The sequence below is a fragment of the Cygnus atratus genome, chromosome 9, assembly GCF_013377495.2.
Source record: "Cygnus atratus isolate AKBS03 ecotype Queensland, Australia chromosome 9, CAtr_DNAZoo_HiC_assembly, whole genome shotgun sequence".
Lineage (NCBI taxonomy): Eukaryota > Metazoa > Chordata > Aves > Anseriformes > Anatidae > Cygnus > Cygnus atratus.
In genome coordinates, this window is record NC_066370.1 from 9,912,641 (window position 1) to 9,925,716 (window position 13,076).

Consider the following 13,076-nt stretch of genomic DNA (forward strand, 5'->3'; position numbering starts at 1 on the left):
GGTTTTCAAAACACTCGCCTCACGCCTCCTCTGAGGGACATGCCTACAGATCTTAGCGTGCCCTTCCTGCCACTGAGGCACTTCAGTTCACGCCCCAAACCTTTCTGGAAGCCCTGCGGTGGGAACCAAGCCGCCTCCAAATCCAAAGAGCCACTTGTGGGGGGCCCTAACACCCCCCCCCCCACCCCCCGCAGCTCTTGTGCCCCAACCCGCGGCTGACACTGGCCGAGGGGAAGGCTGACGCGATGAGGAGGAACCTCAGGCCCAGGTGGCCCCACAAGTCTGGAGTTTACACCTCTGAAGAGACACACCGGCCGCGCCTGAGCCCACGCTGGGGGCGAAGCTGCTCGACGGCGCTGCGGGGTTCTCCTTCGTGCTCCCTGCCCAAGGCATTGCCGCACCTCATTGCTTCATGCAATTCTCCCCTAGGGAGTGAAAAAGCGTGTTCCAGAGATTAACCTTATATACTGACTTAAACCTGGCACCAGAAGTCATGGAAATAAAACGTGCCCCGTGCTACAAGATCGTCCAGAGCTATTTTAAGAGCTATTTCTTAGGAAACAGCTGCACCGCTGATAATTTCACCTTTTTACTTCCTCACTGGGTCACTGACCATCTTAACAGAGACGAGGCCCATGATGGGGGATTTCAGCATACTGTGACCCCCCGTACGTCAGGGTGGCTACCTGCCAACCTGCTGTCCTAGCACAAACTACTCTGGTCTTCCCCAGTTGTCCCAGAAAGCAAGCACAGAAGCTGGGATTTACCAAGAAACCTATCTTTGGTGCAGTTTCCATTTCTTTGGCTACATCTCCTTCAACCACAGCCCACAGAGCCTAGGAAACAGCCCAAGAAAGCACCCTGTGATGGCAAATCTTTGTCAAAGCCAGGTAGGCTGGTCTGTGCCCAACCTGGGCAGCAGAGACCGCAGCCCCCTTGGTACAGCAGAAAGCTGGGGTCGTTCGACATGCAACAAGAAATATTCAGAGCAATCACACAGAAACTGGGCTTTTCTTACGAAAATGCAGGGAAGACCTAATAGTCTTCCGCTATTTCTCCCTGTTAAATCACTGCCCTTGCCACTACGTTTTCCCCTTGTTTACAAAGACACTTTAACTGTGCGCTCTAAGCCTGGAAGGTTTATTTTTAAACCTGCTGGTATCTTGCTGCAAATAACTTTCTGCAAATAGACATGCCTGGAGGGGACACAGTTTGATTCTCTGATCCAATGAAAAATACAAAGCAACAGAAAAAAAAGTAAAAAGAAACACCAAGCGCTCAAACCTGGGCCTGCTGGAATGACTTCAGCCTCTTCTTGAAGCGGGATGGAAGAACAAAATCACAGCCCTTCGCGAGGAAAGCTAGCTCCCCGCCCAGGTCTGGGTCCCTCCGCAGAGAATGCTCCTTGATCATCATCCTGCTCAGCTCCTAAGCTGGTGGTGCCCGCTCCAGAAGGGGCGCAAGGACTCTGTAGGAGACCACGTCAAACCCAGTAGGTTGCTTTCTTGGTTTGGGTTTTTACAGGCAAGAAATGGCAAATGGCTTCCCGCAGAAGCATGGTATGTCTTCTCTCTCTTCAGAAAGACAACATCTAGAGATCGTGTCTCGCTCCTGAAGCCAGACCTCCCTTTTTTAACTGATATTCAACGTATCCTTCAGTACCACCAGGATCTTCTGCCTTCTTGTAATACTTTAATTGAGAAACATGATCTACAACAGAATCTATTTCCCTGCTGGCTACATGACAGACAATCTGTCCTTGGCTTGTAATAGGCCAGGGGTAGCATGGGAAAGGAAGCACCCACCACCACTACCAAGGTGCTAAAATTAGACGGGCTGCAGAAGGGGCTAAATATACCATCTTCCCCAATAGTTCCTACTTTACATGCTTCAGTGCTGAAACATGAGGTGCAAACTTGCATCAGCCAGACGCAGCTAGAGCGAAGCCACACGCTTGCAGCCAAGACCCGCGCGCACACGATGCTGGTGGTTTGAGGTTTCTGCCTCTGAGGTGATGAGGCAGATCGGCACGAGCTCCACTCTAGACCAAAGGCTGCAATTTTCAGAAAACATCACTTTTTCCTTCTTGCCTGGAAAAAGCAAATCAGATGGTTTCTCCAACACCAAACAAGCACATAAGGATGATCTTAGATAATGAGCTCAGGCATTTAAAATGACTCTTAATAAGGTGGGTTTTTAAAGACATCAAAACACATCATCCTTTTTATTCCCTTTTTCCATAACTCTCACGAGGCAAAGGCTGCTCCCCAAGCCAAATGCAAAACGGTTCTCAGTAGATGATCTGCTCTTTTTCTACATGACCTTAAGCAAGCAGACTTCAAACTCTTGCTCTGACTTCGTCCTGGCCTGCTACAAGCGTGTTCTCCCTCACCTATAATGACAACAGCTCTGAACAGCGACCTACGTTCAGTTCTCACCCCACAAAATGACAAGCACACAGTCCTGCAGCCTGCTTTTCTTCCTTGGCTTTAAGAGTCCTAGCTACTTTTGCCAGGTTACCTTCTGAGCCCAATAACAAAGATCATCATCTAAGTTCTAGCCTTGCTTTTATTAAAATACTGTATTTGAAATGGAAAGGTCTCACCGAGCCTCACCAGCAGAAGAGGATAAAAACTGGACCCTGTGTGCCTCTGATGTATCCATGGTGCATTCTGTATAGCCAAGAAGGACACCAGCTCCACATGTTCTCAAAACAGATTAAAATTCTCCAGCAATAGCATAACTCTTTGTTGGTTTTAGAGCCAATGAGGCTGAAAAACTCAACTTGTATCAGTAGGCTTTGTTTCAACTACCTTCAGATGCTCACTTTAAGATAAAAAAAACTTTGTGCAAGCAGAGCTTGTAACTGTCCTGTTTACAAAGTTTGTGGCACGTGGGCTAACATCTCCATGTGTGTTTGGTGTTGGTTCTTTTAATTCTTTAATTTCACTGCATTTTTTTTTCCATTTCTGATTCCAAGATACTTTAACATCCAGTTACTACTTTCATTTATTTCAGTAACTACTACCAAACAAATAAGTCTTTTCTTACCATTTGGGGTTAGAAAGCATGAGTAGCTAATGCTTGAAAAGAACTTAGATGTGTATACAGCTTAACTGACTGATATTACTAACATCTGATCAAAACTATTTATAATACACGTGGAGGAAACCTGACTCCCCAGAAAGTTTTCCATTATATCATGACTGTGTTCTGAGAAAATGTGATCATTTAACATCGGAGCTAAAGGCACTGTGATGTTGTAGAAGACACTTTTAACAGTTAATTTCCCCACCCAAGGTCCTCGAGAAGCATGCAATTCGATCTGCGAGACAAAGCACCCCGAACTAGGAAACGGCATGAGGAACGGGCAGGGTTATGAAGCTGGAGGCTCAACTTTAACTTTATAGGATTATGACGCAGCTTTAATTCCACTCGGAGCATTCTTGAGGCCACCCCTTGAGGCACGCAACAGACATTTTGACGTCTAAAAGCAAGGTGTGTGGCCTCAGGACAATTCTGTGGAACAGACTAAGCTGCAGACCCTCTGCTCCCCGAGGCACAGCCCCTGCCCAGAGGCAGCTGTACCTCCCATCCCACCCAACGGGAGCCCACTTTGTTCCACTACAAACCCTAGGCTCGTTTTCTGCTAACGCAGCATCTCGTACATAAGCACCAGGTGCGGCAAAAAGGAAGATTCAAAACCATGCAATAGGAAGCGGAGGCAGGGGAAGAGAGGAATAGGAAGCAGGACATCTCCTTCTGGCTCACTGCAGCTCAGCAGGCCTTTGACACGGGATGCTCACTGGCAGGCCCTAAAGAATAGGCCTCTTTTAGCATCGAACCCTTGTCGTGGTTCCTGCTCCCAAAATTATTCACAAACTTCACCCAATGGTTCTTAAAATAAAATGCATGGGCAGGGCTTGGAGCAGAGGCTTGCACTACCCAAACTTGATTCTGAAAGCAGAACGAGTGTGTGAGTTTCTTACAGGCTTTTCTAGGGTACTTTTACTGTGGTACTAGGTATTTTGCACGCATTAATTACCTAAACTCAAATAATTCATCAAACCAGCACACAGAGAGGTTAAGGTCAAAACCTTCCACCACTGACTTCTCCAAGGGCTTTGCATAAGACATTTGCCTCAAAAGGTAACCCCCTTTACCTTCCAAAAAGCCCCAACGATCAGCACTCCTGCAGATGGGGCCAGCCCAGCCTCTACTTCTTCACCACCCGCTGGTTCGAGCTGGCCCCACTTCCCTCACACCTGCCATGCCAGCCAGGCTTCACTCCTTACCTTTCTCCTATCTACAGGCAAAAAACACAGAAAAATGTATTTTTTTCTGCTAGTCTTTCTCAGGCTAGCAAACATTTGTTGTGTTTTGGTGTTTTTTTTTGTTTTTTTTTTTTTGCTATCCTCTAGCTAGTCAGATAGCTGACCTGCTTTCACTGAACCTTTTCTTTCAAAAACAATGTATAAAAAGGATCAGCACACAGAACAGGAAATTTTAAACCAAATAGTTGGTTTAGAGATAAGCAGCGGAAAACAGGATCTCAGAATGGGAAATGTTGGACAGTGTAAAAGCATGCCGAGCTTCCTGGCCTGCCTGGAAGAAGCGTGATGTGCTCATTATGGGCTCTGCAAAATTGATGGACTTCTTGAGTGTTCATTTCCTAGTTTCTAAATAGTTGGGTTCTGAAAGCAAAGAAGCGAGTAATTCTATTGTTCTGTGTGGATGATCATCATTGTTTTTTTATGATAAAGGGAAAGGTCTGTTGCTGATATAAGTTAGCCCAGATTTCAACTCAGATAGGCCAGTCTGAGCCAGCAAACAGTATGGTCTGAAGTGTCTTCCCCTTTTCTTTTTCCTTGCTTGAGGGATATTAAAACTGTCACAGCCTACATCAATGAAAGCTGCACTGCATTGTCATCAATATTAGATCTGGTTTTGTGTGTGCATGCCCGTACAACTATTTGATAACAGTTCTATGAAACAAAATACAGCAAATACTTTTAAAACTGATGCGCACACCTGCAATACCGAATCAGAAACCCCAAGGAGCTGCAGCCAAACCCAGCTAGCTGCAAGACTTAGGGATTCCCCAGATGCTACATCTGCAGAGGGCCTTGCACCCATGACCACATCTACATAAAGCACACCGAACCTCAGAGGAAGGCCAGTATAAGCAGCAGTGCAGGGGACTTGTATTCACCCTGCTAGGGGCCAACCGATCGCCCAGAGGACTGGCGGCATGTGCACAGCGCTCAGCCCAGGCCCCTGGGTCCCCGGGACAGTTTTCTTCTGTGAGCTTTGGTTTCAGGCGTTGACACAAAGCAAAAGCCGAGCTGCATCGTGCAACAGGAGCTCCTATAATGCTGCTGCAGACGGCAGGCTGGGAGCAAACACACACACCCAAGACGTGTGGATGATGAGGGAAACAAACCAATAGGGGACCAGACTGATAAGCTGTTTGACAGACAGCATAAGCGTATCCAGTTCTCAAGTATTGTAGAAAAACAGCCACAAAATACAGTGTCACACATGAGCAAACATTTTTGTTTCAAGTTCACAAGATAAAAAAAAAATCTCATAAATACCCAAGGTAAGAGTAGCTATTAAAAGATCACGTCAGAGCTTTTGGAGTCACTTAATTCTGCACTCTGAGGAAGAAGCCCTTCTGCCTTGCTGGAAATATCAGACAAGGTTATGCTTACTGTCTTCCATAAGCAAAGATGTACAGAGAAATAACAGAAACACTTGGAGAGTACCTAGTCTAAAACAAATAATAAATCCCAGTCATGTCAATTCGGTTAAATAACTCTTCTTTCCTCCCTCCCCCCTTTCAGAATTGCACCAAATACCTGTATTTTCAGGCAAACAGTTTTGAAGACATGCAAGTTAGGGTCCTGCTGGAAGGAGCTATGAAAGCTCGCTGCTAATCTGGACATCTTCTCAAGTACGTAAGTGGAAGGTGCGTTTTGGAAAGTAAAGCCCTTTATACTTTCTATGCATTTGGGACTTTGGCACCCTGTTGTTTTGAAAATTTGGCACTAGCACTTTCCATTCGAAAGCAAAGGACTGGGCAGACAGCCTTGGCTCCCCTCTAAAGCAAGCCCCTGTTGAGAGCGTTTTCCTGGGAAAACCCGCTCCTCATGTGAGAGGCACGCCATGCAGACTCCACAATGACTCTGCACTGGGGACACAGGAAGGGGAAAAAAATAAATCTCCCCAGATCCTGACCTTTGTGCCATGGAGGAGCTCTCTTTAGGAACCAGCGATAGGCAGGACAAAGAAAGTTGTTGGAGCCTGCTCTGAGATGGGAAAGGGAGAGGTGGAGCATCCAGCTCTCATGGTGCTGGTGAGAGCCAGACCAGTACCTGCTCCCAAGAATAAAGTAGGAAGCTGAAAAATTCTCTCTCTATTACATAAAACCTACCTAAACTACATGCAAACTCAGCCTACAGGAGCACCAGCAGGAAAAGGACAAGGTTAAAGGTGAAATTGAATGTCAGGGCCCATTTTGTTTGCTCAGGTTTTGTTTCCTTTTTTGTTTGTTTTTAAATAAATACTACTGCTGGATGAGTATGTTATGCCACACTGCAGCATCCAACGAATCACTTAGCACCTGTAAATTTGTTTCCCACATTTTCCCATGTTTATTCTATTATCCAGTCAAAGGCTTGTTCTCTTACCTTAATCACTTCTGGGGCCTGCTGAATCAAAGCTGGAACAGAGTCTCTGGAAGCAGCCCCAGCAGAGCTTTTCTGCCCCGGGAGGATGGACTGAGGAGGAGCTGCTAATGTTTCCTGAAGAATCTGCATCACTTCCTTCTCCTTGGACAAGCTTCCCTTGCCTGTCTGGAATTCCACCAGTTCCTGGGCAAAGTCCTCAATGCTTTCCAGAATACGCAGTAAAAGGGCTTTGTCATCTTCCTCCATTTTGTGGCCGTTGGTTTCCATGATTTTTGACAGAGGGGAAGTAGGGTCAACAGGTTTACTTTTGGGTTCAAGAGCCAGAGGTAGTACCGGCCTACCCTGCAAGCCAAGCACCTGCAAACAGGCAGGTTCATTCTCCTTTAGGGGTTCCCTAAAAGTACTCTCCATTTTCTGTGAGAAGCACTCCAAGTCCAGCAGCAGTTTATCTATCTCATCCTTATCTATCTTGCACGTCTGTTCTCCTTTGGAGACATCAGCCTGGGAACCACGCGATACAGAATCTGAAAGCGGCTTTAGAGGAAGTTTCTCAGAAGCACAGGAAAGCTCGTTTCCCACTCCAGCATGTTCTGGTTTAACATCAGCACCTGCGTCTGAACAACCAGAGAGCTGGTAGCTGCGCTCTGAACTCTCCCAATCCCCTTTCTCCTTTATTTTCGCTAATGCTCTTTCCCCATCCGACTCCTCCTCAATGTACAGAGCCTCAGCGGAAGACGTGCAGTCAGAAGGGCTTGTGGCTGGTAACTGAGGTAGAGCACAAGCATCTTTCCCAGCTCTGACACTGCTCTCCTGTGCGATGCCGTGAAGGGAGTTTGAGGTAAAGCTCACAGTACTTGTCTGGATGGACTGAGAGGTGCCCGTCACCTCACTCTGATCGCCTGCTGGTCTGAGAGGAACCGTGCCCGAGGATGGCAGCTGAATAATATCCTCATACCTAGGTGGCTGCTCATCTCCAAATATTGGGGAAAAGGGAGTTTGCTGCAAACCATGAAAACAGTTAACTAATTCCACCAAGTCACTAGCTTCCTTGTGCCCAGCTGGCTTGAGCTCAAAGGGCAGCTTTTTTAGGTATGAAGAAAATCTCGTCATCAAATTCATATAAATCATTTCTGAATTAGCCAGGGGATCACTGCTGTTCCCTCCACTAACGCTGTCTGCAGATTTCTTTTTGATGCAATGCTTTATTATGTCGGTGCACTTTTTCAGATCCTCCGAGCACTTGAGCAAGATGTCTAAGCACACCTTAATATCTCCACCAGAAGAACCATCCAGCTTGTGCTTTTCCAAAATTTGGGTAATGAAGTTTTCTTCAGAGAAAGAATGAGGTGAAAAGGGAACTACGGGATTCATGCTGACTTCTGGAGCATCGTTGCTCTCCTGCCATTTCTCCACAGGTGAGGGACTCTGCAAAAAGCCACAAGGAGGGCAGTTCTCATCATTGCTGAAGTGCCCATAAATCACGTCAAAATCAAATGATCGTCTGCTGAACGATTCTGACCGAACTTTCCTTCCTTTTCTGTAGGCCACGTGACTGGAAGAGTTTTTGAGTTTCTCAAAGGAGAATTCCTTTATTTTACCACTGGCAAGATTTATTGCCTCACCAGTAATGTCTTTTAAACTGCTAGAAGCTTGCACTGAAGAGCCCTTTTTGATTCTTGGATTATTTGGGAGGATTTGGTGATAGTCCTCATTTCCAGGCAAGGCAAGCCCATTTTCAGAAACAGGAATTTTATGGTCTTGGTTGGCATCTTGGACGCTGAGCTCAGCACACACGCTGTGGTGGGCAACTATACATGTGACTCCTTGCTTAAACACCTGGCAAGTGCCTGTGCAGTAATGCACGGTGTGCTGGAAGTGCTGGTCTATCACCACGCTGCTGTAGCAGTTCACAGTTGTGACCATAAGCTTGTAGGTTGCTGCCATAGCACGGATCCCACGTGGAAGTGAGGCTTCAAAATTCACCATGAACTTAGCAGGAAGCTTGCACCCCCACCCCTACTTTTCACAGCCACACCAAATTTAACAGAAACATTCAAATGTCAGTTGAAAACATTCAAACCACATGAGAAACTACTGGCTTGGAAAGTCCTAGTGAAGTCTGGAGTGGTATCAGCAGTACAGTTACAACAATTAGTGCAACTTGCATACGGTTTGACTTAAGGCAACTTGATTACTGTATTCCACACAGAGAGCTTTGCTGCTCAGAGATGCAGCCCGAGCTGCTCTGTTTCTAAGGGTCCAGGTAGAATCTCCAGAAGGCGTCATAAAATTCAGCCAGCTCTCAAGTAGAAGTGAAAGACAATGTTTTTTTCTTGGATCCTTCTCTCTTTTTGAGAGAATCATTAAAAGATAGATGATAATCAAGTAGCATGTACAGATAAAAAATCCACAGTATGCTTGTGTGATCCTCTTCTCACACTGGTAAGGTAGGTCCCTACAAGAAAAAACACAGGCAAAAGTCATTATGACTTACATATAACATGCAGCCTTGTCTGACATCAAACAAATGGCATCGGACCTTAACAACCAACATTCAGGCTCGTACAGAGTGTGAGTAGGCTGACATTTTTCCTTCACTCAAATCTACCATATAAGAACACTGCTAAGGAGCTAGCCTATATTTATACACAGGCTGTCTGTGTGTTGCTGTTTTAACAGCTCTATTTTAACCACTCATTGATTTTTTTTTCCATACTGGCTTTTTTTCCTCTCCAGACTGAGCAAAACATTACCTTTAATTCTAATGGAGCAAAACATTTTGATCATGTTATGAATTTCTGGCTTTCATTTTCCAAGACCCTCTAATGATAAGGAAGAGAGCAGCAGAGAAAAGCGCTTTCAGAATTTCCAAACACTCTGGATTAAAAAACACTGCAAACAGCCTGGAGCAAAGCAGATGAACTCTAAGAATGCGTGGCCTTTTGTAGAGGCCACATTGGCTTCCATTAGGCTTTCACCAAGGTCTCTGGGACCATGGCAAAATATTTTAAGGCAGAATAACTGTTTTTTAGTCTCCTACAACCCATTAATAGGCTGCTGGCGTAGACACCAAGAGCAGAATGTAACAATTGTATAGAAGTTAAGGCTGTGAAAACTAGGAGTTGAAAGTTTTACACGTAGTGCAGTCACTTACAGCTGTATTTCCTATCATGATGGTTAAAATTATAACAGAAAGAACAAAGGCTGCTGAACTTTGTTATTAAAAGATATTAAAACCCCAGACTCAAGCATCTTACATTTTAAACATTACTATATCTTTCATGAACACATCAATAATCAAATTAAACCACCCCAATGGTATTCTGAGCACCCCCTATTCCTGCAAAGAAATCCATCTCACAAAACATAGTTAAATCACACTGCACTGCGGGTTTCTTTTGTTGTTTTCAAAGGTAAACACCTAGCACTATGCGAAAGGCCAGACCTGCATCTGACGGAAGGACTGCCCTCCATGCACGTTACTGCCACCTACCTTAGCTCCTAAGTCTGGATGGTTACAAAGGGAAGCACCTTAGAGTTTAGTCTTGTAATTAAGGACTGGGGATGGCACAAGACTGATGAATGTTCCCATTTTACCTGTTTTAAATCCTTAATTTGAAGGTGAGAAGAACCGATTTTAAGATTATTTGATGGAATTCCTAATGCGTCACGTCTGCCCATTGCAATTAGTCAGAGCTACACACAGAAACCCTCTTGGTTTGCTCCATACGTTATACAAAACGTTGCAATGATTGCATTCAAGATGAGCTAGCAACTGCTCCAACTACCACGCTGGTATCTGTAACAGGCTGCCACCTGCCTACCGAGCACCACCGGCCAACCTGCCTGCTGTGCCAGGGCCAGCTTCACAGCCGCTTCTGTGCCTGCCCCGCGCTGCTCCTTCCTACACCCACTGGCACCACCCCAAAGCCCCACAGGCACAGGAGGGCCTTCCAAAGGGATGATCAGAGGTATGGGGTGTGCCCCAGCCACAGCCCTGAGTCAGGGGATAAAGGGCGTAAACAGAGCTGTTTTTGAACCCCGGGGTCCTTATCCCACCAAGCACAAGGCCAGGTAATAAGACTCCACACCCTGCAGTCACCAACTCTCAGGCTTCCCAATCAGGTGTGCTTAATGCTTCGCTGAATCACAGCCACAGTTAAAGAAAGTCCTATTGGCTCACCAAGGTGTTCATCTTATAAGACTTAATGGGCTTTGTTCAGACAGGAAAACCCATGCTTCCATGACTCCAAGAAGTCTAACCATCCCTGGACTCCAGGAGTCCTTCTGTCTAATGCTTTGAGACACAAGGCTGCTGCTTGCTCTCTTCTGAGTCTCCATCAACTACAGACAAACTTCCTGGCATTTCCTGAAAGAGAACGTATACAACATTCAGAGAAAGCAGAGGTCATCAGAGCAGCAGAATTGAAGAGGATTTAATATCGCTCCCAAAAAACCATGGGACTTCTTCAGAGCTCCTTCCTCTCTCCCCTGTGAGGCACAGCAGGGAGACCTCTGTCACAACTGCTCGTCCTCTCTTCTCTCCTACTTCCCTACTGCACAATCTTTTCACCACCAAGGAAGAGTGAGTTATACCTAATTTGGGAAATAATTGCATCTTAATGAAGTTATTCCTTAATTACAAGGATGAGGTGTTAAACCTCACTGTCTCCTCCTGTATCACTCCAAGGAGTGATTTCCCCCTACACATGTACTCCTTGCCCTGGGACTAGGGCAGTTTCTCCAACCCTTTAAACCGTCTTCAAGCAATGAAGCCTTCCATGTCCTTACGGTTACTGCAGAAGGAGTTCTTTGGGGAAGAGGTCTCCCAGATTCCCTGCCTAACCTGACTCTTCTTCAGTTCAACTTCATAATTCAAACTGTGCCTGGCACCAACTTACATTTACTTGAGAAGAGGAGACAGCAAGAAGAACTGTTTAAGTGATTATGCCCTAAGCCACTGCCTGGCCTTGTTACGGAGAGTCAGCCCCTTCAGCTTTGGAACAAGACAGGCCCTTCAGACGTGCTTGCTGCATTCTCTAATCTCTTTCCAATTTGTCTATTTCTGTGGTGCTATCACATTCAGGAATCAACAAAATCCAGACACAAACTTGTCAAGGCTAAAGCAAGATTACCTCCTCCTCTGTGCTCAGACGTCTTCAGCACCTTTTACTGCTGTGTGTCAGTGAAAGAAGTAATCCAAGAATGAATATTAAGAACCTGATATCCTCTTTTTTTCAACCAGATTAATGTCTTCTCAGTGATCACTACTTGCCTTATTTTCACTGTCTGCACAAACACGCTAAGGTTATTTGAGGTGCTGGAGTACTTGCCTCCAGCTAAAGACCAAAAACCGAAAACCATCTAGGCAGCACAACTGCTTAGGGATGCGGAGGAGAAACTGTTTTTCTCACATTTTACTGGCTTTACTTGACCAGGGTTAGCACATGCTCAGCTCACAGCTTTATTTATCCATCAAACAGGATCCTGCAAGTAAACCCAGTCAAGACAAAACCTTAGAAAAGTGCCTTCCTGTTACCAGATCTGGGAATCTGGTCTCAAACTCAGCTTGAATGGGCTTTTGTTGGGACTTTGGGTTGGTGACTAAACCCTACGATTTATGAATAGCAACAATGGAAAGCCTGAGTGCATTAAGACAAATTCGTACTTCCTCCTTTTCAGCCTGCCATTTTGTTCCAGTTGTGACTCTAGAGCAGCCCCCACTTCAGATACACTGCAGACAGATTCTGTAATTAGGACTGCTGCCACGAAACCAGCTCCAACCCCGAGGATACAGGATTGGTTTCACAATGTAAACTGTGAATGAATAGGGCTTCTTGTGCGACTGCAGAATAATGCTTTATGTCCTTCCTATCTGCAAGAAGACATGAATCACTTTACAAGGGAAAAAATTATTGCAGATACTAATGATATAAAAGGTTACTCTATAACACACAAGAAATTCTATTCATGTAAAGATTATGCTCGAGTTAAATAACTGAACAATGACAATCTGTAAGCGAGGGGACTGTCAGCCAGCACTCAGCTTACTTGCAAACTGCAATCTAGAAAGCTACGGAGCAGGCCTCTACAGGCTCTGAAAGTTTCAAAGTAGGCACAAATCTTCCTTTATTTCTCTCACCAGTGCTAGCATCAACATTAACAGTAACCAGAAATGAGACGCCACCACAATGCAGTATGGAGGAGAGCAGCTTCCCTTCTGCACCACGGCACAGGCGTGACTCGTAAACGCGCTCGTTCCTAGTGGAAGAGGCGGTGGGACAAGTACTCCGTTCAGCTGCTTTTGTCAAAGTACCAAAACCACCACCACCAAAAGAAAAAATCAATAGCTTTGCCATTTGGCCAGACATCTGTACTGTAGCA

At 45.5% G+C, this 13,076-nt stretch overlaps 1 protein-coding gene across 7 annotated transcripts in view; it reads right to left on the minus strand.

Moving 5' to 3' along the window:
• Positions 1–13,076, minus strand: part of PPP2R3A (protein phosphatase 2 regulatory subunit B''alpha) — a 58,334-nt gene that overhangs the window by 37,881 nt on the left and 7,377 nt on the right. For 6 of the 7 annotated variants that reach the window (XM_050712627.1, XM_035545098.2, XM_035545101.2 and 3 more), the window contains exon 2: positions 6,693–9,147. In XM_050712627.1, coding sequence (XP_050568584.1) covers positions 6,693–8,678 — 1,986 coding nt within the window. In that variant the 5' untranslated portion in view covers positions 8,679–9,147. Of the gene's footprint in view, positions 1–1,284; positions 1,778–6,692; positions 9,148–13,076 lie in introns of those variants that run through there. The other variant, XM_035545103.2, reaches the window with a different exon arrangement.